This window comes from Lygodium microphyllum, chromosome 17 (genome assembly GCF_053477565.2).
Source record: "Lygodium microphyllum isolate KBCC chromosome 17, Lygodium_microphyllum_v1.1.10, whole genome shotgun sequence".
Classification (NCBI taxonomy): domain Eukaryota; kingdom Viridiplantae; phylum Streptophyta; class Polypodiopsida; order Schizaeales; family Lygodiaceae; genus Lygodium; species Lygodium microphyllum.
In genome coordinates, this window is record NC_141151.1 from 40,397,585 (window position 1) to 40,425,551 (window position 27,967).

Consider the following 27,967-nt stretch of genomic DNA (forward strand, 5'->3'; position numbering starts at 1 on the left):
CCATCTTCGGGATGATATATCCAACTTGCATTATGCAATAAATACCATAGGGACAAGGAGGGGACAATAATTATTTTCTTTAGAAGATTAGTTGTCTTATGATGGCATCCCCACACTTGGTGTGGCCATCACTTTGTTTTGATGTAAAGGAACTTTTATGGACTATTTTAACTATTTGGGCTACTATATACTAGACACATTACTTTGCTTCCCATCCTATCCACTATCTCAAATCTATTATTTTACTATTGTGGCTACATACACATCTTGAAAGATCACCATGTCTTCTTCAACTTCTACTCAAGTTTTGAAACTAAGTTCGATGTAATGGGATGAGAACCAACGCTGAACTTCTGACACATGCATACTATAGTGAGGTGTTCGTTCTTACTAATCCATTATTATGGATGACTTTGCATGTACTAGATTGAACCCTTCATCAAAATTGGTTCTCTTTTACTTGTTTGTGGAAGCTTGGAGAGGTTATTTGTATTGTGCGGAAACACTTTTCTATATATTGTTTTGTAGCCCTTGATCATTTGTAGCATGCCAACATCAAATGAATGTTGCATCATCCTTCTTGCATACATTTTACCTTGGTATTTTAAATGTTGAATTGCATCATAGTATGAAAATTCTATATATTATATTGTGGTTGTATCCCTCTTTACCCATTGAATAAACTTAATATATTTCAAATTGATAAGTTGTATATTTTAATTTGTATTCTGAAAACACACATAATTTAGACTATCATGTTTCATGCAGTTATAGTCAACATTGTGTTCCCAATTGCTATTTTGAAAAAGCAAATAATCACTTATCAAATCTTGGATATATATTATAGAATTCATGGTTGGATGAACTATCTATGCTTAGATACGATGATCCCCTTCCTCTCCCACCAAATTTTGTGCAGTGACTTTTTATGCATATTAAAGATGCTAACTTCCATAGGGCTATCATCAACACTGACAAAAATACCTTTAATAAATATGGTGATTCATAATCCCTACTACTACTACAACTAGTATCAAATGCTGGTTGACCCTTTATCAAATGTATCTCACCAATCCTCAAATAGCCATTGCAAAACTCATTGGATTGAAACAAGGCCTTCAAAAATTTATGGAGGAAGACAATCTGGCACACATTGAATGGTTGGATCCTTCAAAAAAGATATTGAAACACGTTTTCCATATCAATAAGATTCCTTTTACATTTGAGAATCCTAGGCCTCACCAAGATTTGAAATCCTTTCACCGTCACCTAGCGTGAGATCAATCAAGTATACATTACTGATTCCACTGATTTATAGAAGAGGAAGCCAATATTTTAGCTACGACTTGGGAAAATCCTAATGGGCTACTAAAAAAGATAAACTACTATATGTGGATGCTTTCATCCCCCCAAGCTATCTTGAAATCCTTCTTCCAACAATGAATAATAAAGCATGGAACTTTGGTGCCTACACTATGTTGGTTCCCATTTTCACTAAAATGTGGCTTCTTCACTTAGGAGAAAAAGACCAACAAGCTATAGCTCTTGAATACTCAACACTTGCATAGGAAGGTGTCTTGTCTCTCAATGGTACACAGTCCATTCTACATGCAAACATTTGAATGTGGAAGATGCCCATCCTATTATGGGCTAAGTATTTCCACCAAGCATGGTCGATGCATGTGCAACATTGATGACATTGGCATGATTCCACATATAATCGTCCACAAGAAACAACCATTGGCAAGTGATCTTATGATCATTGTCTAATATAGAATTATAGGCCTTGTCCTTTCTATATGACTCATAGACATATCCCCAATGCTTCATGCACGCCTCACCATCCTTGTCAAACTCTAAAAACAATGATGTTAGTTGTGTGACTAACTTGGACCATAAGTCCACTCCTTGCTTTGGTGGTTTGGAAAACTAAGCAGTCATGGATCCTCAGATATGAATGAGATGTATTGTCCATGCATCCTTCCATAGAGCAAACCATTTTTTTGTTGTTTTTGGGATCTTGTGCCTGGAGTGGGGTTTCCTGATTCTTTTCTTTTTGCACCCTTTTTGGTTTAGGAGGCTTTGCCTCATTAGACTCGTCATGGATGCTGCTTGTTGGCATTTTCAACTTGCGGTACTATTGACACTTGGGTCTGGATCACATCAACCTCATCACATGTGTCTTGGATTGGATCACCAAAACTCATTGCTTGTGGTCCTTGTGGAGGCAATGCATGTTGTACTTGTGAGGGGCTATGTTGAGAACTACGTGGTATTGGGCATAGAATAGTTGCATCTACACCCAACTGTCTTGGTCTTTGGAACCATGCAAATTGAGGAGGCCAAAGAGTGATAAATGGAGGGCGGCTCAAAAATGGACTCATGGGAATGTGGCAAGAAAATACATTAGGTCATTGTTGTACATTGCATCTAGGCTCATTTGAGATATGAGTTGTTGAAACTCCTCCATGGGACTGATTTCTTATGACTCCATTCAACTCCACCTTATGCACAATAATTACACAATGTCTCAATAGCTATTTGAGTTTTGAGAAATAAAGTTGAAACTTATGACAAAGAAGCGAGTTTTAGAATCTAAATTAGGGTTTTGGTTGTTCTTATTAACACCATTTTATGCATGAACAAATTCCACATAAGCTTGCCCATTGCGCATAATCCATACATAATCTTGAATATCAATTTACACATAATGCAATGGGTTTTGTGTGTTCTTATTAACATCAATTTTATACATAATCCATACATCATCTTGAAGATCTATTTACATAAATTGATACATCAATCTAGAAAAAATCTATACTTGGGTTATGCATTTCAATGTCCACATGAGTTTATAAATAATTTATGTATTAAAAAACTGATTAGGTTAGGTAACATAATCTGATGTACGTTTATACTACCTTATACATCGGTTTATGGATTAGTTCATGCATAAGTTTATACACCACAAGCATAGTACTAAAACATCAAATCCTATCCCAGTTATGGATCAGTTTATGCATTAGTATATGCAATTTATGTATCACTTATGGATCAGTTTATACATCAGTTTATACATTTATACACTGGTTCATGGATCAGTTTATGCATTGGTTTAGACGTCATAAGAATAGAACTAAAATATCAGATTTTGCATTTCAAAGTCAGCACTCATGGATCCTTGCATAGTACTAAAACTCGGATTATGCAATAGTTATGGATCCTTGCATTAGCTTATATACTGATTTATGGACTGCTTTAAGCATCAGATTATGCATCGATTTACACATCACAAGCATATAACTAAAACATCACATTTTGCATTTCAAAGTCCCTATTAATGCATGCATAATCTTTTTATCAAACAAACATCAATGTAGACAAAATCTTTACTTAGATTATGCATTTCAATGTCCACATTAGTTTGTGAATAATTTATGTACTAAAATTTAGATTATGCAGCAATTTATGCATTAGCTAATGAAATTTATGCATTAGTTTATGCATAGTACTCAAATTATGCATTTCAAAGTCCGCATCAATGCATGCAATTTCTTTTTATTAAACAAATTGATCAAACTCGTTATTTCAAGTTATGCATCACAAACACAGATCAAAGGCTTCATTCTGTTTTATGGATTAGTTTGTGTATTAGTCTATACATCACGCGCATAGTACATAAACTCGGGTTATGCATCAATTATGGATTGGTTTATGCATCAGCTTATGCATTTTATGCAGTTTACGCATGAGTTATGGATTAGTTTATACATCGGTTTACACATTCACATCAATGCATGCATAATTTGTTTATTAAACAAACTGATCATAAGGAGATCAATTGATTCCAATGTCCACGTCAAAGTATGCAAAATCAATTCATTAAAAAACCGATCACTGTCTTTAATGCATAAACTCAGATTATGCATTCCAATGTCCACATCAATCAAATATGAATAATAGAACTAACCTAAGTATTTATGTGAGGTTATACATCAATCCATTTATTAACAACCACAATCCATTATAGAACTAACCTAAGTATTTATGTGAGGTTATACATCAATCCATTAATCCATTAATAAACAACCGCAATCCATTATAGGACTAACCTAAGTATATATGTGAGGTTATACATCAATCCATTAATCCATTAATAAACAACCACAATCCATTATATTGAGAAACAAGCAACTGAGAGAGAGAGAGAGAGAGAGAGAGAGAGCACCTGTGGCAGCAACTCTATGCAATCGGGAAAATACTCGATGCAATCAGAGACCCAACACCTCCACGAGCCCGCTCTCAATCCGTCCAAAAACCCTAAAGATGAGAGCGAGCGGGCTGTCAGCAGAAGGAGCTGTTACTGAGAAAGTGGTGGGGAGGAAGACGTCAAAAGGATTATCCTCTCTAATTCAACCGAGCTTTACCGAAAGAAAGAAGCAGACAGCCATGCACTATGCCGACGGAGCCTGTCAGATCACAGTACAATAACAAGAACACAGTCAGCCACGCCTCTGTCCCTCCATCGTCATCATCATCTCTCAAAGAAAAGAAGCAGACAGTCATGCATGATGCCGATGGAGCGTGTCAGATCAGAGGACAAAAACAAGAACACTGTCAGACATTCATCATCATCATCATCATTATAATGTACGTACGGGAGAGAGCTGGTGTCAGGGCCTTGTAGACTCGTAATTTACATGGTAAGTCCAGCTTCCCTTTCTCTCTCATTTCCATTTCAGCAGCTGCTCTGCTTCTCCTCCCCCGCCTCCTGTTCTTTAATGGCTTCTTGTAATCAGCTGCATGTCCTGTTGATCTGCCTCCTTGTGTTTCCTTTTCCACATGCAGCAGGGAATTCGGCACGGTGCCATGGCAAGTTCCCTGCCTTGTTTAATTTTGGGGACTCCAACTCTGACACCGGTGGCCTTGTTGCGGCATTCGGACCCCAGCCCCCTCCCAACGGCATCACCTTCTTCCACAAACCCTCGGGCCGCTACTGCGATGGCCGCCTTGTCATTGATTTCATAGGTACTCCCCCCTCCCTTACCTGGTCCAACATAGCATCCATGGCTCCTTCCGCACCAGCTTTTAATGCATCAGTTTAATTTGACACACACTACTGCATCAGCTGTTCTCTTTCCCTCTCTTTTGCACTGCATTTCATGACATTCAGTTGTGGAATCCGTCGAATGCTGTCTCTTCTGCATCACATTGCAACATTCAGAAACAGTATTTTCTTCTGCATCACATTTCAACATCCAGCAATGATGTTTCCTTGTGCATCGCATTCCGTACATAAATTCCACATATGGGAGCCTTTTGAGTCCACTATATCAGACTTTGCTACTGAAAAGCATGTGTTGATTGAATCAGCAGGTGTGTTTACTGAAAAGTATGTATATACATGTTCGTGCCATTGACCCTTCTAATTAAATCAGCAATTGTGTCTTGAAAGCATCGTATATATGCTTTGTTTATTTGTTCTTTTTTTGTTTTGCAGCTCAGGAGTTGGGATTGCCTTATTTAAATGCATATTTGCAATCTGTGGGATCAGATTTCAAGGCAGGGGCCAACTTCGCCACGGCTGGCTCCACTATTCTTGCACAGAACACTACACTCCAGCAATCGGGTTTCAGCCCCTTCTATTTGGGTGTGCAGGTTAGGCAGTTCAAGGAGTTTAAACAGAGGAGCTTAGTGTATCAGTCCCAAAGTAAGACAGCTCTCTCATTCATCTTCTTGTGAAAAATCAAAGTACAAATTTTAAGCTCTGATGCAGATATTGCTAATGTTATTGGAGCAACAATTGCATCCAATGTCACTGTTTCTAATACAGTTTACACAACAGAAACCACATTAGTCTGCCCACTTCAGACTTGATTAAGAAAGTACTTGTTTGCAGAGCAATTTGCCAGCTTTCTTCCTAGACCTGACTACTTCGAGAAGGCATTGTATGTTTTTGACATAGGTCAGAATGACCTTACATCTGCATACTTCCGAAATCTCCCAACCAAGCAAGTGAAAGCTTATATACCAGGAGTGCTCAAGGAGTTCAGCAGCAATATTCAGGTCTGTTTTACTTTTGCTTTTGATTGAGCATTCTTGTAGGCCAGTTGTGAATTGAAGGATTGTGGGTTTCAGCTACAGTTGCATGCTTGTGTGCATGAATGTGCAAGAGAGGGCATGAAGGAACAGCCTGGAAATAGCATGGTCCCCGGTGCAGTCCACTGTTTGTAGGTAGCTCATTGCTTTTAGCTTTGGCAACCAGGCAGAAGCTGGTTACTTGTGTTTAGAGGTGTCAAGGTCAGATGTGCTGCCCGAATTACTCAAGTGTTGCTCAGTTTTTTTCTGGTGTTGAGCCAGATTTGTCATTGTTGGTCTGGCATAAATCGTGACCCAAGAGAGTGGTCTTGTCACTCTTCCCTTCGATTTGAAGCGAGTATTTCTCCATAGCCACCATAAAGAATCTGGAAGCTATTTGTCACTTTGGTCCATATGAGCCAAATTAGTAGTCTTGCTCTTGCAGCATATATTTAACCAATGGAGCCAAGGATCTATCTTAGCAGGTTGTCCATACTGACCCCAAAAGGTCATGGGTTGAATCCTGCACCCCACACCTAGAAGCATTATATCAAAGGATTGATATGTCTCTTGCATACAACATAGTTGCAGTCTACTCTTCTAACATCAAAGAGCTTTCGTGTCTTGCCAGCAAACATTTCCCTAAAGCGTGCTTGGTGGCTGGATATTTACTTGCAGGCATTGTATCAGGAAGGGGCCAGAAACTTTCTGATCATTTCAACAGGTCCACTGGGATGCTTGGCCTATGTTCTTACGAGGCTTCCCTACAAGCTATCAGACCTTGATAGCCATGGCTGTGCAACACCATACAACAGGGTTGCTGAATATTACAATAAAATGTTGGAAGTCACAGTAAGCAAACTGAAGTCAGAACTGACGAATGCAACATTTGTACTGGTGGATGGCTATCAACTAAAGTACAATCTGTTTGTGAATGCCCGTCTAGATGGTAGCGTTTCTACCTCGGCTACAAAAGGCCTTTCTTTTTCTCTTGGCCTGAATGTGCTTTTTTGTTTTTCTCTAGAACGCTTTCACAGCAAGTGTGATTACCAAATTACTTACAGTGTTTAAGATGAGTTGCATATTTAACAAATCTAGAGCAGAAATTAGTTATTGAATGGAATTATTGCTGATGCAGGATTTAGGTTCACATTAAGGGCTTGTTGTGGATTTGGTGGTGGCCCTTACAACTTTAATTCGGCAGTTGGATGTGGGGCCAAACCTGTTATTGGAGGCAAGCAGCTCTCCTACAACCTATGCGAGGATCCCTCCGTCTATGTATGTTGGGATGGAGTTCATTATACTGAGGCTGCCAATCATCTCATTGCCAATGGGCTGTTTTCTGGAAATTACTCTATCCCAAAGTTCTTGCCAGGCCATTTCTGTGAGCTCTATAAACACTAAATCAAATTATCTGCATATCAGCTGTGTAAGGTCTTATCTATCAAGGCTGTAGCCCCTAATATCGGAACAGATGAGTGTAGAGCTTAGTAAAGGATCTGAACATTCTGACTTGATTAACCTAACATAACTTGTGCCTGTAAGGTCTTATCTATCAAGGGTGTAGCCCTTGATATCGGAAAAGATGAGTATAAAGCTTAGCAAAGTATCTAAACATTCTAACTTGATTAACCTAACATAATTTGTGCCTGTACCATGAATAAAGAGATTGTAAGTCTCTCAAATAGCAGATCTATGCCTTTATTCAAAACAGAATCATGTCATCGTAGAAGAATTCAGTCTTTGAATTTGAAACGAGAGCTGTATGACGACATTAAGGCCATTATCATTTGCATTAGCACACTTCGAGAAATCTGCCAAAAAGGTTTTATATGTGAGATCTGACTTGGATAGTTAATCAGGCTATCAGTGCCTTTCTTTATGCTGGTAATATCAAGCCCATCTAAATACAAAGCATTTTGCACATTTTCTCGTGAGATTGTGTATGTCGATTAAGGTTTACATGTGCAGCTACTGTCTAATGCAACATCCGAGTCGATCAAACAACTACTAGATCTTAATGTTCACTTTATTCAAAGTTATGCAGTTAACCACAAATGTGCATTGTGCCATCTTTTTGTTATACTGTCAGAATGGGTTGTGCCTGGTTGGGTCTGTAAATCTTAGCTAAATTACAGCCAACTACTTCTCCACTTCTTCCAAGTATGGGGCTTTACTGATAAGATTAGTTCAAGGCAAACCTTCTATGGTATAATCTTATTGTCTATCTACAGACCCACCTCGGTAGGTACACAAATCAGAAAGCTGATTACTCCCACATGATTCCCACAACCCCCTTGCTTAATAAAAACAGTGCAGCACATTCACGTCACTTGCGACGGCTCTGTGCAAAGGCTTTATGCTCAAATAGATCCATTGGTTGATAAGTTACTCACTCCCACAATCCACGAGAGAGAGAGAGAGAGAGAGAGAGAGAGCGAGAGAGCGAGCGAGCGCTCTTCGTCTAGCCCATAGTAACCGAGGATTGTTGCTATGAGGTATGTTGCTTCATAGGAGGATGGTGTAGATAGTTCTCGTGTACATCATCAACGGCACTGGCTTTCCTTTCATGTCGGGTGCATTCTCAAGGGGATGATTAGTGGGTCTCCCTTGTCAAAGAAGAGGAGACCTAGGATAAAGTTCAAGATGAATGATTTGCCGTTAGTAGAGGGTGAGAAAATCTATGACCTTAAGGGGGACCTGCTCAATAAGAAGTTGGATGTAACATTAGCCAACTTGAAATTTATATCCTAAGTTAAAAACTTCTTGGAAGAGGCTAGTGAATTTAGCCAAAGAAAAACCAAAGAGAGGGATAGTACATGTACACATGGAGGACTTTTCTGAAAAGTGGTGTGTTATGATAGATATATCTTGTGCGATGGATACTCAAACTAGAACTAGCTATTGCTCCAAAGGATCAAAAGAAGAAAACCTTGTTTCCATCACATGGTGTTTCCATTTGGTTTTTCCAATTGGCAAGCATCGTTTCAAAAAATGGTTAATGATGTGCTTGATACTTACTCGAGAAAGTTCATAAGGTTATTCGTTGATAACATTGTATTTATAGCTCAGATCTCTTCATTATGAGAAGTTGGACATGGCTTTTTGTATATGGGATGAGTTTAGTTTTCAAATGAATCGAAAGAAGTGTAGATTGGCTCACACTTGAAGATACTTGGCCATGTGGTTTTCACTAATGAAATTGAACCCTAATAAAGTAAAGGCTTTGATGTTGCTCCTTTCACCAAAGGTTTTGAGGCAATTAATGGCTTTAATCTAGAACATAAAGTATCTCTCCAAATTTATTACATTATCATCTCAACTTTTATTACCTCCCCAATAGCTAGTGAGGTTGGATCCCTTGGTTTGGTTAGAGTGTAATGAAGCATTCTTGCAAGTAAATGAGTGTTGGGGAATTTGGATAGTTTTCAACATTCAAAGTGGGAGAAAGTTTAATATTTGAATCCTTTAGTAGGAATGAATGCAATTGGAGTGGTTCTATTGTAGAAAGGGAAGTCTTCTAAATGCAGGTGGCCAATTTGCAATGCCAGTAGGAGGATGAGCAAGGCAAAGATGAATTTTTCTAAAGCAAGGAAAATCATGGTTAGTATGGTGTTTACAAAGGTTTTGAGCATATCTATTACCCAAGCCATTTGTTATTCTCACAAGTTACTCCTTGTTGATGTAAATTCTTAATAATTCAAAAATTTCAAAAAAATTTGAAGTGTGGTAGAGATGGAACAGTTCCAATTTTCTTTCCTACTAGTGAAGAGCACCAAAGTAACCTTGGTGTACATGCTTACCTACAAGGAGAATCCAGTGATGATCAAGACAGAGAGTGCAAAAACCACCAATGGAATGACTTGTCAATAAAGATGCTTTTTGGTTATTTTACAATTGATCCTACAGAAGCACATACAAGGAAGCTTTAGGAGGCCTTGCATTTTATAATCCTCATGGGAAGTTGATAAGGAAGTAAATATCAAAGTTAGAAGTGCAAAGCTAGAAAGGCTTTGCAATAGGATCACCACATGCGAATAAGGAGGTTGAAGGTAAGAGGAGATGCTTTGATAGTTGTGAAGCGATATTGGGAGTGTGGTAAGTGAATAAATCTAGCTAGAAGTTGAGATGTAACATAATAAAAAGAATCTTTGGAGAGATTTGAAGCCTAGAGTTTAAGACACTTAGATAAAAAGGAGAATGTTGTTGCTCATGAGGCTAGATAGGAAGTTATTGCAATCATGTTTATGGCTACTAAAAAAGTTTTGTTGTATTAGGGGAGAGAGTCATTAGCCCTAGAGGAGGATTTGTTTTCTTACATGTGTTGTTTTGAAGGTAGTGGGAAAAGAAAAAATGTATTCTTTTCTCAAGAGGGCTAGAAAGTATCCCATGGTGAATGCCAACTTGTTCATGAAGGGAACATACTTGATTTTAAGTATAATGCCATCATGCGAAAGAAAAATCTACAAGGTTTGGGAGGAGAACCATGAAGGATATTGTGGAGGTCATTTTTTGTTTAAGATCACCCTTGAGAAGATTTTGTAGGAAGGATATGTGTGGCCTAGTTGATGGAAGGATGTTAATGATTGGTGCAAGTCTTGCCTACAATGTCAAAGGATGGGCAAAAATGTTTCAAAGTATGAGTTTGGGGAGTATATCTTGTCTTATGATATCTTTGAGAAGTGGGGCATTGATCCTATCAAAGAGCCAAGGATAAGGTATGCATACATATTGTAATGGGTCATCTTTCTAGATGGATAGAGGCTAGAGCTACTATGATTGTTATGCAAAAAAAAAAAGGAAAATTTATCTATGAGGATATACATTATAAGTTTGGGGCACCTCAACATTCTTTCCAACAAAGGATGTGGTTTTCAAGGAAATTTAGTAGACTACTTGCATGCAAAAATGAATATCAATCATAGGTATTGTATTCCTTATTCTCCCCATTGTAATGGCAAGAGTTGATTTATATATAACCAAAATGACCTTGGAGAATAAGAAGTCTTGGGATTTGGAGCTAAGAAGTGTGTTGTGTGCCTACATGACTATTGTGAAGAGTGGTAGAAAGTTTGTACCTTTTGAATTGGTATTTGGCAAGGCGGCTCTACCTTTTTGGGGTTGTTAGAAAAGATATATGAAGGGACCAAGGATGCATATCAAGAGAGGCTTTTGCAATTGGAGAAGATGCAGTTAGATAGGGTTCTATGTCTTGGAGCATTATGAGAAGGTGCAAAGCAAGAAAAAAGACTGGATGGATACAAAGACAAGCGTATGAAAGAAGGTAGTTTAGTGACAAGGTATAGCAACAAGTTGGATCATATCTTCTAGAGGAAGTTCCAAGTGAGATGGAAAGGTCCATTCAAAGAAGTCGAAAGAAATGCTAATGGCACCTATTAACTAGTAAATTTGGATGGGGAATTGCATAAAAGAAGTGTAAATAGATATAGAAAGAAATATGAATCCAAAATCATGATGGCAGTGAAGGAGACATGGATGATAGAAAGAGGTACTAAGGAAGCACTTACCTTCAAAGAGAAGGAGGGCTCAATTGATTATCTACAATGACTTTTTTCCCATGAGCATGAATGCTCTATTGGATGAGGGGGTGGCTAACTATGCGAGGTTTTTTAATGAGGATATATATGAATCTAAGGATGAGAAAATGGCATGCTAATCAAGGAATATATAAGCAAGTTTTGTGCCCTAAGGCAAGCAAGATCAAGGGAAATCTTAAGAAAAAGAAGTTTTTGGTTTCTTAGGACAATGTGCCAAGGCTTTTCCTATCAACTAGCAAGGGTTTTAGTATGATGCTAGAAGAAGTATAAAGCAAGTTTACTTTCTTAGTAAACTGAAAAGTTTGAGGCTCAATATTAGGAGCAAGAAACGAAGGAGAGGGCGAGGTGTGAAGGCTTGGCTCTTGTTCGCGCTGACAAGACAAATCCGGGCATGCACAGGCCCTTTTCTGAAGCAAAGCGAGGTGTGGTGCCCCCTCACCGAAAGTTGCTTGAGCAAATGGAAACCTCCTTGTCTAATCAGGCCATGCAGGGCCCGTTCAATGCGACTACGGCGGGGGACTTAGCCCTCCTGCACGCCATGAATAGGCTGCAAGCTGTCATGTACTTCATCGCACTCAATGTGGCCAGCAGGGGCCTGAAATCTCAAGGAGGCGTGGCATGTACGGATGGATCTAGAGCCTGCTTTCTTTTCTTGCACATGAAACAGACAGATCTGGGCAACAGAGGTCCGAGGGTAATTGCGGCGAGGGAAATGGCCCTTACTCTCCAGGCGCGGCGGTTTGATGCAACCCATCAAGTCGTCACGAGCTGGCCAGGTGCTCCACCGATCCAGTCCAACCAGGGTCAATGCTCTCATCTTATCCTTCTACCGGGGCACGCGTCAACGAAGGTGGGAGCAGTTGATGCGGGAGACTTGGATCTCGCGCGGCGGGCTGATCGGCATGCAGCTTCCAGGCATGTCGTGCGGTCCGCTCCTATCACACGCGCTCCTCGTGCAACTCAGTCCAACGGAGGACTCCCCCAGATCTACTTCGAGCTCAAAGAAACCAGCTTCAAGGTGTATGCTGCAAAGTGGGGGACGATTCCAGACAACCTATGCGCTCCCCTCACAATGCAGTCCAAAAAAAGACTTCCCCGAATCTACTTCAAGCCTCAAGATTATTCCAAGGTATGGGCCACAATGCGGGGAAGAATTCTAGACGCGGGAGAGATGGATCTCGCGCGGAGGGCCAAACGGCATGCTGCATCCCAGCAGTGGCTTCCATCTCTCTTCTTGTGTTATTGAGCGAGTTTCCTCTTATGTGTATGGTGTGTTTTTGGTGCACCGACTCAAGCAACTCTCCCCACCACACGATTATTGACATGATATTAGAGCGACATCAGTGAGAGAGGTTGATTTTAAAGGCTAAAGTGAAGGAGATGAAACAAGGATTCAAGCAAGCAAGCAAGAGGTAAGAAGCTCTCCCATCCTTCCACTCTTTCTCTTGGATAGTGCCTGTGGATGCATTGTAAGAAAGGCAAAGTGAAAATCTCAGATAGAGGTTATATATTCCAAATCTGTAAATTTTAAGGTGTTTGCCAGGAAGTAAACATAAGTTTATATACAAAAAGATTGCAAATTACATTATTTTTGAGCAGTCAGTGAAAAAGGTTGCTTGGTGTATTGATGTGAACTTGTTGTGAAAGGTTGTAGAAGACTTACTTGTTGTTTTGTATCATTTTTGTGATAATGGCAAAGAATAATAAAAATCCCATCATTGAGAAGTTGGATAAGAATAACTACCCATCATAGAAGTTATGTGTAACGAACTTCCTTATTGGAAAATGCCTTTATGAGTTCATTTCTTTAGGTGAACAAAAGGAACCAGAGCTAAGTAACCCTATGACTACGAATGAATGAAAGGTGTGGAAATAATGGAATACAAAGGATAAAAAGTGATGTATTGGTTATCTGTAGTCATTGATAATACTATACTGAGGCATATCAAGAATGCAAAAACTTCACGTACAACTTGGACAATTTTTGAGAACATGTTTTCAGTAAATACAAAGGAATGGCAGATTCAACTCAATCAAGAGTTGAATACTTTGAAGAAAGGAAAAATATTTGTTAATGAGTATGTTTTGAAGGTGAGGAGCATTGCAAATGCTTTGATAGTGATTGGTGCAATGCCTGATGATGATGATTTGGTTTCAACTACTTTGGGTGGCCTTAATAATGAGAAGGCTTGAAAATCATTTGTCACTTCTATATATGTATAAAATCCATTTTCAGATTTTGATGAGTTGGTCTCTTTCATGATTATCAAAGAGATCAATATACAAGGTGACTCATCTAAAAGAAATGGTGAACATGTCCAAATATTTTACTTAAGTTCAGGAAGGGGACGTAGCGGATCCTCTTCTAGAGGTTGTGGTAAGGGATGTACTGGTGATAACCAGCAAAACAGGTTAAATCAGCAACAATTTGATGAAATGCAGGTTTTAAGAGGCCGTGGAAACTTTAGAGGAAAGGGGAGCTCTAGGGGAAGAGGTGGAAGGCAGAATAAAGGTTTTAAAAATTCTACTCTTGTTGTTCGAGCTCAGCTGGATGTAGTAGAAGTTTGAGGAGTGAGTGTGAGAGTGTGACAGCTGGTGAGAGAGTTAGAGAGTGAGCAGAGTGAAAGTACGATGTTATATGAGTGTACCAACAATGTGTTGGTACAGAAATAATAAAATGTATTTATACTTAGGGTACGTAAGGGTACATTTACATGTACAACTAAATGATGTGCGTGTACAATACACGGAGGTCAAACGGGCCTTTATCCCAATAACCTCCCACTTAAAGGTCTGAAGTGAATCTCTAACCAGCTCCCACATGTCGTCTGCAATGCTCATGGTGAGATTTGCTTAGAATTTTAGTGAGAACATCTGCAAGGTTGTCCTATGTTTTGAACTTGGTCAATGTGATTAGACCATCTTCCAGAATCTATCTGATGAAGTGATATCGCACATATGTCTGCTTTGTGCATGAATGATACATGGCATTCTTAGCCAGATACACATCACTCTGGCTATCGCATCCCAAAATTGCAGTACTCATAGACATGCCAAGATTCTCTGCAAGTCTACTTAACCATATAGCTTCCTTAGAAGCTTTAGTAAGCTGATATATATTCAACTTCAGTAGTACTTAGTGTGATGATGTTCTACAACTTGGAACACCAAGAAACAACCCCACCAACAACTGTAAAGACATACCCACTAGTGGACCTACGAGTGTCCAAGTCACCTACCATGTCTATTGAAAGGTGAGAAGGATCGAAGCTTGCATGGTGAGAGCTATGGCAGGAGAGCAAGAGCAAGAGAGAGAGACACTCTCACAATGTGGGAACTCAAATAGTCACAATGTGTGACCAGGCTTTCCTTGATTCATTTGTCACTAAAAGAATAAAGAATAAAGTGACAGTGATGGTGGGAACCCACTTCTTGCAGTGTGCAGGTGCGGGTACTGTCAATGTAGTGATACAAGGGCGGCTAGACAGAGGTGCCTTTACCCCCAACAACCTCCCACTTAAAGGCGAGTTTGTCCCAGGGAGGAGTGAAGAATAATTAGATTGATAGTACAACATGTACACATGTATAACAAGATGAGAAAAGATGTCATCTCATCCCACGCCCATCAATCTCTTGAGGAAGGCAAAGCACTCCGTAAAGAGGCTTTTGGTGAGTAGATCTGTAGGATTATGGTCAGTTGAGATCTTGACAAGGTCAATAGACTTGTCCTCAATGACCTCACATATGAAGTAATACCTCACCTCAATGTGTTTTGTCTTTGCATGGAAGACTGGATTCTTGGCTAATTAAATAGCACTCATAGAATCTGAATGCATGGTAGGGATAGAATCAATACCAAGGTTAAGAACTAAATGAACCAACCAAATGGCCTCCTTGCAAGCCTCAATGGTTGCAATATACTCAGCCTCTGTAGTAGAAAGGGTCGTGCATTTCTACACCCTGGACATCCATGAAATAGCACCTCCAGCATAAGTGAACACATAGCCAGAAGTTGACTTCTTACTGTTTGCATATCTTGCATAATCAGAGTCAGTGTATCCCACGAATCCTGTATCCTGGTTGCCATAGCATATGCACATATTTGTAGTGCCCTTCAAGTACCTCATGATACCCTTCACGACATCCCAATGATTCTTGCCAGGTGTAGCCATATAGCATGCCACAACATCAACTGCAAATGCAATATTTGGATAAGTGGCTATCATGGCATACATAAGACTGCCGCCGACTGCGAATGCATAGGCAATCTTGGCCATCTCGACCCTCTGATCATCTATTTCTAGACAATTGACCTGTGATACCTTCACATAAGAAGGCAATGGATAGCCAATAGGCTTCATGTCCTGATGTGGAAGCGCTCAAGGACTTTATGAATGTATTCCCTCTGTGATAAGTAGAGGAGTCCCTAATGCCCGCCACGTCTAATGTGCATACTAAGTATGCGAGAGGCATGTTCCAGATCCTTCATCTCATTGAGTCAAGCATTAAGAGCATCTAGCTTATCATGAGCTTTCCCTGCTAATAGCATGTCATCCACGTAGAGTACCAAAATAAGCAAAGAACCATGACGGGATTTCTTCGTGTACAAGCATAGATCTATAGTACTACGACTATAGCCGTGTGACTGCATAAAGGCATCGAACTTATAATACCATTTCCTAGGTGTTTGCTTCAAGGAATAAAGACTTTTCTTCAACTTGCGCACTAGGTGCCTCCTGCCAGGCTTTGCAAAGCCTTTAGGCTACTCCATGCAAATCTCATCATGAAAGTCCATATGTAAGAAAGCTGTCTTGACATCCATCTGGTACAAGTCCAAGTCAAGATGTGCAACCAAAGACAAGACTAAGTGTAGGGTGGTCATCTTAACCACAAGAGAGAAGACCTCATCAAAGTCAATACCATGCTATTGCTTAAAACCCTTTGCTACCAATCTAGGCTTGTATGCCAGCTTGGGGTGTCCATGGGTACTTTTGAACTTGTACACCTACTTGCATTCCAGAGCCTTCTTGCCAGCAGGCAAAGAAACCAAATCCCAAGTCATATTCTTATGCAAAGAGTCCTCTTGAAATATAACCATGCATACCTCCACGACTCTCTTAGGCTTCTTATGCATCTTGTCTTCATGGAAGACTACATCATGGCTATGGATGACTTTACGTGCCTACGGATCCCATAGATAGTAACCCATCTCTCATGTATCTCCATAACCAAGGAATATGCATTTAATACTCTTAGGGTCTAGCTTGTTACGCTTGTCCTTGGGCACATGGCAGAATGCCTCACATCCAAAGACACATAAATGCGCATAAGAGGGAGGCTTTCCTGTCCATACCTCCTCTGCAACTTGAAAATCAATGCCACTACAAGGCGATCTATTAATGATATGCACAACACTCGTAACTGCCTCAGCCCAAAAGTGCTAGGGTAAGCCTACATGGCTAAGCATACTGTGAGCCCTTTCCGGGATGGTTCTATTCATTTGCTCAGCCATAGCATTCTAGGGAGGGGTGTAAGGGGCGGTCAATTGGTGCTTAATACCCCTCTCATCACATAACTACTCAAAAGCATGTGATACCTATTCACCCCCATTATCTATCCTAAGGCATTTCAGTCATGCCCAAATTGGTTTTCTACCAAAGCAAGCCATCTCTGAAAAACTGCAAAGACATCGGACGTTTGGTTTATGGGATAAGCTCGTACCTTACGTGAAAAATCATCTATGACCCCACAGACAAAACATGATCAATTGTAGATCTAAAAACAACTAAGGGTAGAGACTGCCAGCCTTAGCACCTCTCGTAAGCACAAGCCTGCCATGAGTAATTTTTGAAAGGGAAGTGGAACCCAACAGGAAGAAGCTTGGTGGTGAGAGCTATGGAGGATGGAGAACAAGAGCAAGAGAGAGAGTGAAGGGACGGAAGTATGATCTTACCTATCATTATTATGGGAAAGCAAGACATATTAGGCCACAGTGCCATAAGATGCGCGATGATAAGCAAAGAGAAAAGATAAAGTGCAGGAAAAGTCTTCTGAGTGCAATATTGTACCTGCAAAGTCTAGTGTGAAGATAGAAGACGTTAATGTCATGCAGGCCACTGATTCAGATGAAGATTACATACTTGCACCTTCTTCATGCGATGCCTTACAGGCTTTTGAGATACATTCTATATATGTGTAGTGCTGGATTTTGGATTCGGGTGCGTCATTTCATGTGACACCCTGTAGAGATTGGTTTCATACCTATCGTACCATCTCTGGTTCTGTGCGTCTTGGTGATGACAGGTCTCTTGACATTGTGGGCATTAGAGATGTTAGGCTACAATTTCCTTTCGACAGTTCTTTTGTTTTGCATGATGTACGCCATGTACCTGCGTTGACTCGCAGCCTTATGTTAGCTAGACAACTTGATGATGTAGGGTATTTTGTGTATTTTGGAGACTCTACATGGAATGTTACTCTTGGCAGGCTTGTGCTTGCAAGAGGTGCCAAGTGTGGTAGCCTCTATCCTTTACTTGTATCTAGAGCTACCTTGGATCATGTTTTGTATGTGGGTTCTATCCCCCATGTATCCCTCTGGCATGCTCGTTTGGGGCATATGTCCCTTAAAGGAATGAAAATGCTTCATGATTTGCAGTATCTTCCACCTTTTGACTCTTCGCATTTTGATTCTTGTGATCATTGTTTGTATGGCAGGAAGACTAGAAATACGCATAAAAATTCTGGAAAGAAACACATGGGTGAGCCCTTGGCTCTTGTGCACTTAGATGTATGTGGACCCATGCCCTATCAGTCACTCGATGGAGCAAAGTGCTTTGTTACTTTCATAGATGATTACTCACGTAAGGTTTGGGCTTATCCCATAAAGAGAAAATCTGATGCCTTAGACACATTTCAACATTGGCTTGCATTAGCAGAGAACCAGTCTAGGAAAAGGCTAAAATGCCTAAGGTTAGATAGTGGGGGTGAGTATGTGTCACGTGCTTTTGAGCAGTTTTGTGATGAGCGGGGTATTAAGCGTCAATTGACCGCCCCTTACACCCCACCCAGAATGGTATGGCTGAACGCATGAATATGACCATTTAGGAAAGGGTCCGTAGCATGCTTAGCCAGGCTGGCTTACTACATCACTTTTTGGCTGAGGCAGCTACTACTGCAGTGCATCTCATTAACAGGTCGCCTAGCAATGGCATTGACTTTCAGGTTGCAGAGGAGGTATGGGTAGGAAAGCCCCCCTCTTATGATCATTTGCGTGTCTTTGGATGTGAGGTGTTCTGCCATGTGCCCAAGGACAAACACAATAAGATGGATCCTAAAAGTGTCAAATGCATTTTCATTGGCTATGGAGATGTAGGAGAGATGGGTTACTGTCTATGGGATCCGCAAGCGCGGAAAGTGATCCGCAGCCATGATGTCATCTTTCATGCGAAAAAAATGCATATACAAGCCTATGAAAGTGGTTGAGGTACGCAGAGTGATCTTTCAAGAGGAGTCACCTGCTCTCGTTCAGCCTGCTCCACGGCCAGCTAGACAGCATGCAGCATCACCTGATGCTCATGGCCTAGATGTTAGACATGCTGATGTTAGATAGGATGTCGAACAGGCAGCAGAGCCTGGGTTAAGGCATTCTACTAGAGATAGATGACCTCCTAACCGTTTTGCGCCCTCTATGGATTATGTATTGGTTACAGATGCAGGAGAGACTCTCATTGGATTTGGTTTTCTTGCCTCAGGGTAAGAAGGCTTTGCCATGCAAGTGGGTGTACAAGCTCAAAAATACCCCTGGACACCCTAAGCCGGCATACAAGGCTCGATTGGTTGCTAAGGGTTTTAAGAAGGAGCATGGTTTTGACTTTGATGAAGTCTTTTCTCCTGTGGTCAAGATGACCACCCTATGCTTAGTCCTGGCTTTGGTTGCACAACTTGACCTGGACTTATACCAAATGGATATCAAGATGGTTTTTTTACATGGAGACTTGCATGATGAGATTTACATGGAGCAGCCTAAGGGCTTTGCAGACCCTGGCAGGGAACACCTAGTGTGCAAGATAAAGAAGAGTTTATATGGCTTGAATCAGGCACCTAGGGAATGGTACCATAGTTTGATGCATTCATGCAATCACAGTGCTACAGTCCCAGTGCTATGGATCCGTGCTTGTACACAAAGAAAGCCCGTGACGGTTCTTTACTGATTTTGGTACTCTATGTGGATGGTATGCTTTTAGCAGGGATAGCTCATGAGGAGCTAGATGCTCTTAAGGCTCAGCTCAAGAAGAGCTTTAAGATGAAAGATCTGGGACATGCCTCTCATATACTTGGTATGTGTATTACGCGCGATAGATCTCAGGGACTACTCTATCTATCACAGAGGGGGTACATCCATAAAGTCCTTGATCACTTTCGTATGCGGGATGTTAAGCCTATTGACTGTCCATTACCTTCTCATGTGAAGGTTTCACAGGCGGATTGTCTGCAGACAGGTGAGCAAAGGGCCGAGATGGCCAAGATTCCCTATGCATCAGTCGTGGGCAGTCTTATGTGTATGCCATGATAGCCACACATCCAGATATTGCTTTTGGCATGTTATATGGCTACACCTGGCAAGAAACATTGGGATGCCGTGAAGGGTATCATAAGGTACCTGAATGAAGGGCACAACAGATATATGTATTTGCTATGGCAGCTAGGATACAGGAATCGTGGGGTACACTGACTCTGATTAAGTAGGACATGTAGATAGTAAGAAGTCCACTTGAGGCTATGTGTTCACTTATGCTGGAGGGGCTATCTCTTGGATGTCCAGGGCGTAGAAGTGTATGGCTCTTTCTACTATAGAGGTTGAGTATATTGTAGCCACAGATGCTTGCAAGGAGACTATCTGATTAGGCCTTTTGATTGCAGACCTTGGTATGACAGATGCTATGCCTACACTGCATTCGGATTCTATGAGTGTCATTCAATTGGCCAAGAATCCGGTCTTCCATGCGAAGAAGAAACATATTGAGGTGAGGTATCACTTCATTCGTGAGGTCATTGAGGACATGTTTGTTGACCTTGTCAAGATTCCAACTTAGCAGAATCCTATAGACTTGCTCATGAAGAGCCTCACTACAGAGCGCTTTGCCTTCCTCAGGAGATTGATGGGAGTTGGATGAGAAGACGTCTTTTTTCTCATCCTATTGTACATGTGTACATGTTTTACTATCTTTTCTTTTTCTCTCTCACTAGGGCAGATTCGTCTTTAAGTGGAGGTTGTTGGGGGTAAAGGTGCCTCCGCCTAGCCGCCCGTGTATTACTACACTGACAATACCCACCACTGCACACTGCAGGTGGCGAGCGCCCATCACAGTCACATTTTTTTTTTCTTTTAGTGACAGTTTGAATAAAGGAAGGCCCGACCACACATTGTGGTTGTTGGAGTTTCCACTGGACTTATTGCGACCACGTAATTTAGACCTGCACTTCGAGAGTCCCTACCCTTATGATCATTATCATGCCTGCCATGTCTACCATCTCTAACGGTCAATGCATGTGAAGAGCGGGAAGCATCATTATTTCTCCTGTTGATTTCCTCGGTGAATAAAGCACTCTCAACATCTTTGATTTTCAGCCCATCAAACTTGTTCGTGCATATGGCAGTACAGAAGACATCCCATGATTCAGGCAAGGTGCCAAGCAGAAACAACGGGTGCAAGTTGTCATTGTGACAACAGATTCTTCATGATAGCATGAAATTGAATGAAAAGAGATGATAGGGATGTCCCCTCCTTCATGCAAAGGTCCATTAACTGCTTCAGCTAATACATATGTGACACAGGACTCTGTTGCGCATAAAGCTCCTGAATCTTCTCCCATAAATCCCATGCACTCTGATTCTCATCTTCAATAGCGTTATGATGGACCTCTTCTGAGAGTGACAAGATAATGGTAGACTTGCATAGCTCATCAAATTCCATCCAGACATCATCATCCATATCCTCGGGTTTAACACCCTTGAAATGCAAGGGTTTAGTCTGCAACTTCTGCACCAAAACCTGCCATATCTGGGACTTCCAATACCCATAGTTGGTACCATCCAACTTGGCAATGTTGAAGAGAGTTGTGTCTTTCAGATGACCAGCCATACTGTCCCAAATCAAAGAAAAAAAGTAAAATTGCAAGTTGCTGTAATTAGCATAAAATGCACTAAAACCATTGCTAAAACTGGCTGAAAGAGTAGATATCACCAAGAGAACCACCTGTCCACCAAATATGACCAAGATAATATCAAACAATAAGCATTACCCTCATAGAAGTGCTCAAAATCTACAGATTTCAGCTTACTGGAATAAATGACAATAGTATGTAAAACTGTCCCAAAGTGAAGCAATCACTGATACATATGTCACTGCAAGTGCCATGTAGCAAGATACATCCAACAGTGAGTATCGAGGGGCAAGAAGGTACCAAGAACTACCAGACTAATAACCTGTCAAGCAAGAGACATCTCATAGGTCTAGAAGTCATGCATGTAATGGGTCTCGGGGGGTAAGAGAAGAGACCAACCACAAGCACAACTAATAGAGCAAGAAGCTCAATGTATAACCATCCAATATGCATACAAAACTGACAAACCTGTGACAGAGATAGGTGCGTGCCCCAATAGGCGTATCAAATCAGCCCACTACAGGCTAACTGCAGACATAAAGCTCTCAAGAGAGCAAATGCATGTAACTGTCCCACAAGCTCAAGCTCAAGTGTAAGTAAGACTTTGTGTACATCCGAATATGCCAAGAGGCTCCCACTAGAAGTAAAGTCAGATGCAAATAGAGTAAGCAATGCTCTAATACATCGAGTACATAACATCAGACATGCCAAATCCCAGTAGGGTACATCCGGAGCATAAATCCCAAGCTATCTTAGACCCGTAAAGCATAAGCCTGAAAGCATTCAAATAGCATGTAATTGACAACCAAATGTAATGCCCAATAGGTCCAAAATGCTCAAATACATCTGAAGACGAAGCTCCAAGTGATTGTCAAGAATGGGCAAACCAAGTGGCATCCATATCTAACCAAAGCATAAATGCAAGAAGCCTAAATGTCAAGCAGGGACAATAGGCATAAACCGGTCCAAAGCATGCCAATTGAAGCCAAATGCTAGTGAATGACGACCAAGGCGAAGCCTAATCCTAGCTCAAAAGCATTCTGGAACCAAAAAGAAGCATTTAACAATCTCCAAACATATCGTATGATCATTCAAATCTTCGGTAGGCACCCCGGATCCAAGGATCAATGCATACACCAAGTAAATGAGCTTCTGCCCACTGTAATATAGTAGCATATTTACTGTCAAGAGAAGCTCAATCGGTGCCCAAATCTGCTCCAAATCAGTCCCAAAGCATAGTCATAGCATCCCATAACATCCGGGCATCAATAGGCATCAAATGGGCAATGCCAAGAAGCATCAAATAGTAAATGTCAAGTGCTACCCTGTTTTGACAGTCTTGGGATTGTGTATACAGCAATGGCTGAAAGTGGAAGCACTCGAATCGATTGTCGAGAGCCAAGAACTAATGCTAGGAAGTCCAATGATGATCGGGAAGGTTGCTAACAGTGCCGGGAATTCGAGGAAGGTGCTGGAAATGCCAGGAGGAGATCAGTCCAGCCCCCTAAAAATGCACCGCATTTTGCGCTGACTTCTCCTAGGGGGTTGGGGGGTCTTCGGCAATGCTTTGGAGCACTTGGCAATGCTGAGGGGGCTCCGATCAGCCCTACAAGGTGCCAATGGAAGGTTGGAAGATCGGGGAGGAGGCAGGAGATCAAAACATACCTGCAAATGAAGGTGCCATGGATGCCATTGAAGCTCAGATTGAAGCTCTTCAAATCCAAGCTGAAGAGAATGTCGGTCAAGCTCCAATGCCTTTGCTCTGATACCAATTGAAAGGGAAGTGGAACCCAAGAGGAAGAAGCTTGGCGGTGAGAGCTATGGCAGACAGACCTAAAACGTGTCTAATTTTCAAGGAAAATGCTGCCAGAGTACAAGAGCACCACAATAATTTGTACTTACAGGATCACGTTCGGAGAGGGAAACATGCTGGCATGTTGAACCAATGCAAATTGAACCACAATGCTTCAAACAGAAGTAGCTACACTACAAGCCAAACCACAATGACATAATATCCTCCGTCATCAAGCTATATAACAGACATGAGATTGCATGTCAATGCAGGTATATGACATACATTGTGCATAACAAAACTACTGCTAGAAGGAAACTATAGCTTAATATCACCAATGTCGACAATCTCAAGAGACCCGTCATCATCCAAGCGCACAGAACCCAAAATAGAACGGTATGAATGGAACCACTCTCGGCAAGGCGTTACATGAAAGGACACAGTTGAGTCCAAGAGCCAACACTCTGTATACATAGAGTGCATCTTTGTCATCTGCGATGCACTACATGAAGCTGCTACAAGGATATAATTCCCATCATTATCCTCAGGCTGCATAACATTGATCTCTTTAATTTTAACACTTGACTTAGTAGGTACTAGGCTGAGATTAGAAGACTTTTCCTGCACTTTCTCTTTCCCCTTGTCTTTGTGCCTTTCATTGTGCAATTCATGACACTGTGGCCTTTCTTCCCACAATGATGAGAAGTCAGATTTGCATTTCTCCCACAGAGACTTACTGCGCAACTTGTCACATGACTTGGATCGAGATTTTTGCGAATCCCGTCCATGGCCATTACCACGATCATTCTTTGAATTTTCATCATGTCAGCCTCTAACGGTCAAAGCGTGAGACACATGAGAGGCATCCAAATTCTTACAGTTTATCTCTTCCTGCAAAAGAGAGCTCTCAACATCAGATAACTTTAGAGTAATAGTAGAAGCACATAAGGCAGTGCGGAATACATCCCAAGACTCATTAAGAGTTCCAAGAAAGAACAACGGAGTGACATCCTCTTTGAAATAAATGCACCCTACGAAACCAAGTTCTTAACAATAGCATGAAACTGACTCAGATGAGCTGAGATGGTCACATTCTCTTTCATGCGGATATCCATAAGTTGTTTCAGCTAATACATTTGACTTGCAAGACTTTGCTTGTCATAGAGGTTCTTGATCTTATTCCAAAGTTGCTAAGCACTTTTTGTTTCCTCAACCACATTGTAATGCACTTGTTCAGTGAGGGACAAGATGAGGGCGGACTTGCATAACTCATCAAGCTCTATCCATTCGTCATTAGTCATAGTTTTAGGTTGCTCTCCACTCAACCTTAGTGGCTTTATTTGTGATTTCTGTACCAATATCTACCAAACTTGGCTCTTCCGATAGGTATAATTCGTACCATCAAGCTTAGTGATGTTGAAGATAGCACTGTCAGTGAAAGAAGATGCCATACTGCAAGCTGAAACAGTGCAGACAATTCAAAACTGCTTGTTGTAAACTATAGTTCATGACAAAAAAACCACCAAAACCAAGGCAAAATGGTGAGAAATGAGTATTTAATGATGCTACCCACCAAGTACCATCAAAAGTACATCAAACTAGGATGATTCATCACGAAAAATACATGACAATCTAGAGATATATACTTGTAATTTATGACAACAGTATACAATGAGAGCTGACAGTAGGCAAAACCCAATATTTAAAGTAAATCACTGATTGTCAATGAAAAACCAGTGTCAAGCGGGCATCAACAAGCATGTAATAGTTAGACTGACATGGGCCAACACCCAAGCATGTCGGACAAAGTCCACCAGTAAAGTCGGTACATCCCCCAATCAACAGGGCAAAATGTACATACCATTGCCAAGACGTGACACAAGTTGGTGTTTGCTCAGTGAATACAAAGCCGAATCAACCCAAGTATATCTACATAGACCAAGGTATATCAACCATACATCATCCACAAGGAGATTTCGATCTCAACGATCCAAAAGCTCAATATGCATAACCCGCACTGCTCAATGTTTGATAAGCGTACAAAGACACTCGGCGTAAGTGTCAAGCAAATAAGCTCAAACAAAGCATGTAAGAGCACCAATGACGGAGTATCTAAGATCATACAACAATAAGACATCTAGAGCATATGAGCGGTCAAGTATCCAATGTCATGAAGACAATCCCAATCAATCTTTGACGAGCCAAATCAAGACCAAAATAAGCTCTAGAATATCCAAAGTCAAGCCCAAACAAAGCTCCAATAGCATTCAAGTCCAAACAATGTAACTAGCATGTGTAGGTAACATAAACATCAAACATGTACCAACAGGCCATACATAGACCATAGGTATAACCTCTGTCACAAAGCATACTAGTGTAGACCAATGTCAAGTAAATGCCAACCAATATGGAGCTCAAACAAGGCTCAAAATACATTCCAAAACAATCCAAAGCTTTTTCCAACCTTCATTTTCTTGGAGTGTACATCAATGATTTACTATGTAAAATTGAGTACTTTAGGCCACTAAATCAGCTCCAAATTATGGCCAATCAATAGGCCTACATTCCCCTAACATTCGGGGACCAATCTTACATCAAATGGCCAATGCTATCCAATCATAAACATAAAGTGCTGATGTAACACTATTTGTGGCTCCCTATGGACTATGGAAAATAGTTGGGCTAAGGTCAATGACTCCACAAATCAATGCCAATGATAAACCACCAATGCCAAGCATCAAGGGGGTGTTCCAAGTGCCAAATGAAGTGTTTTCAAGCTGCCAATGAGTGCCAAGGGAGGGCTGAAGTAAAAAATAAAATTTTATAGGTCTTTAAGTTGGCCCAAACAAGGCTGATGTTGCTAGGCATGCTGCTGGTCCACGTGGCATTAATGGGGTGGAAAGGGGGACTCAAGTAGGGCCTAAAGAAGGCCTATACAAAGCCTTGTCAAGCCTAATCAGGCAGGAGCCAAGATATGAAATAGGGGAGCTCCAATGGTTGGAGCTGCCCCTTCCTGTTGTACCTTGCAAACTAAAATAAACACTCAAAAGAATGCTTCAATTCCTCTGAAGAAATGCCTTGAGGGTGCCCAAACGGGCTGCATAGGTGCTCGTGGGTAGGTGCTCAAGAATCTGGCGGAGCTCGAAGGAGTCAGATATGGCTCCTAGGAGAATGCACCAATGGTGTAGGGATTCGAATGAATGCTGAAGGAGTCGAGAACAAGCTCAAATGCTTAAGAAACCATGCTCTGATACCAATTGAAAGGTGAGAAAGATCGAAGCTTACACGAGAGAGCTATGGCGGGAGAGAAAGAGCAAGAGAGAGAGAGAGACTCGCAATGTGGGAACTCCAACAGTCACAATGCGTGACCATCCTTCCCTTTATTCATCTGTCAAAAATAAAGAATAAAGTAACGATGACGGCGGGCACCCGCTGCTTGCAATGTGCAAGTGCAGGTACTGTCAATGTAGTAATACACAGGCAACTAGGCGGAGGCGCCTTTGCCCCCCAACAGTCTACATCACAATAACCCTGCAAACTAAGTGCATCCTACCCATAGCAAATACACTTTCTTTGTGTATTCTTGAAGTATCAAAAAATACACTTGACAACCTCCCAATGTGTTTTGCCAAGATTTGACTTAAACTTGCTAATAATTCCCATTGCATGAGCAATGTCTAGACGAGTAGCAACCATAGCATACATAAGAGAGCCACAAGCTGATGCATTAGGGACTCCCTTCATAGCATTTTCTTCCATGTCATCTTTTGGGATGTTGGCTTTACTAAGCTTAAGATAAGGAGATAAGGGTACCCCAAAAAGGCTTATAGTGCTTCACCCATGCTAAATCTGTCCAATACCTTTTCAATGTACTTTTCTTGAGATAAAAAGAAGAATTTCTGCATTCTATCTCTGCGAATCCTCATGCCCAAAATATGCTTTGCATTCCCCAAATCTTTCATGGAGAAAACTGATTTCAATTGATTTTTGAGAGCATCCAAGGTAGTCTTTCCTTTCCCAGCTAGCAACATACCATCCACATACAAAACAAGTATGATGGGGCTGCCATCTGTATCCTTTTTCATGTACAAGCAATGGTTTGCATGGCTGTTGTTGAGAGTTGAAAAAGACTGAATTTTTGACTGATTTTTGTTATTTTTGAGGTTTGAATGTTGATTTTTGATGGATTTTGAGTGATGTTTGGTTTTTTTTGGAAGTGTTCAAGAGTGTTTTGGATGATATTGATTATGTTTTGGAAGCTCATGATGATTCTTAGTGGAAATATGAGGCTTTGTGATGTTCTGATAGGTTTTGTTGAGGTTTTGATTGGTTCTGATACCTTCCGTTTAGCTTCTGTTTTGTTCTGATTTTCTTC

At 41.0% G+C, this 27,967-nt stretch overlaps 1 protein-coding gene across 1 annotated transcript; it reads left to right on the forward strand.

Annotated features, from left to right (window-relative positions):
- The first annotated feature begins 4,732 nt into the window (after positions 1-4,732).
- On the forward strand, positions 4,733-7,954 carry LOC148021814 (alpha-L-fucosidase 3-like). Its single transcript, XM_087697331.1, has 5 exons — positions 4,733-5,028; positions 5,501-5,710; positions 5,900-6,066; positions 6,757-7,027; positions 7,217-7,954. The coding sequence occupies exons 1-5, from the start codon at positions 4,782-4,784 to the stop codon at positions 7,480-7,482; spliced, it is 1,161 nt and encodes a 386-aa protein (XP_087553457.1). The 5' UTR covers positions 4,733-4,781; the 3' UTR covers positions 7,483-7,954.
- Positions 7,955-27,967: the final 20,013 nt, after the last annotated feature.

Coding starts and splice junctions, on each gene's coding strand:
- LOC148021814 (XM_087697331.1), top strand. CDS start 4,782: ATGGCTTCTTGTAATCAGCTGCATGTCCTGTTGATCTGCCTCCTTGTG. Junction 5,711..5,899: donor CTTAGTGTATCAGTCCCAAA/GTAAGACAGCTC, acceptor ACTTGTTTGCAG/AGCAATTTGCCAGCTTTCTT. Junction 7,028..7,216: donor TGTGAATGCCCGTCTAGATG/GTAGCGTTTCTA, acceptor TTGCTGATGCAG/GATTTAGGTTCACATTAAGG.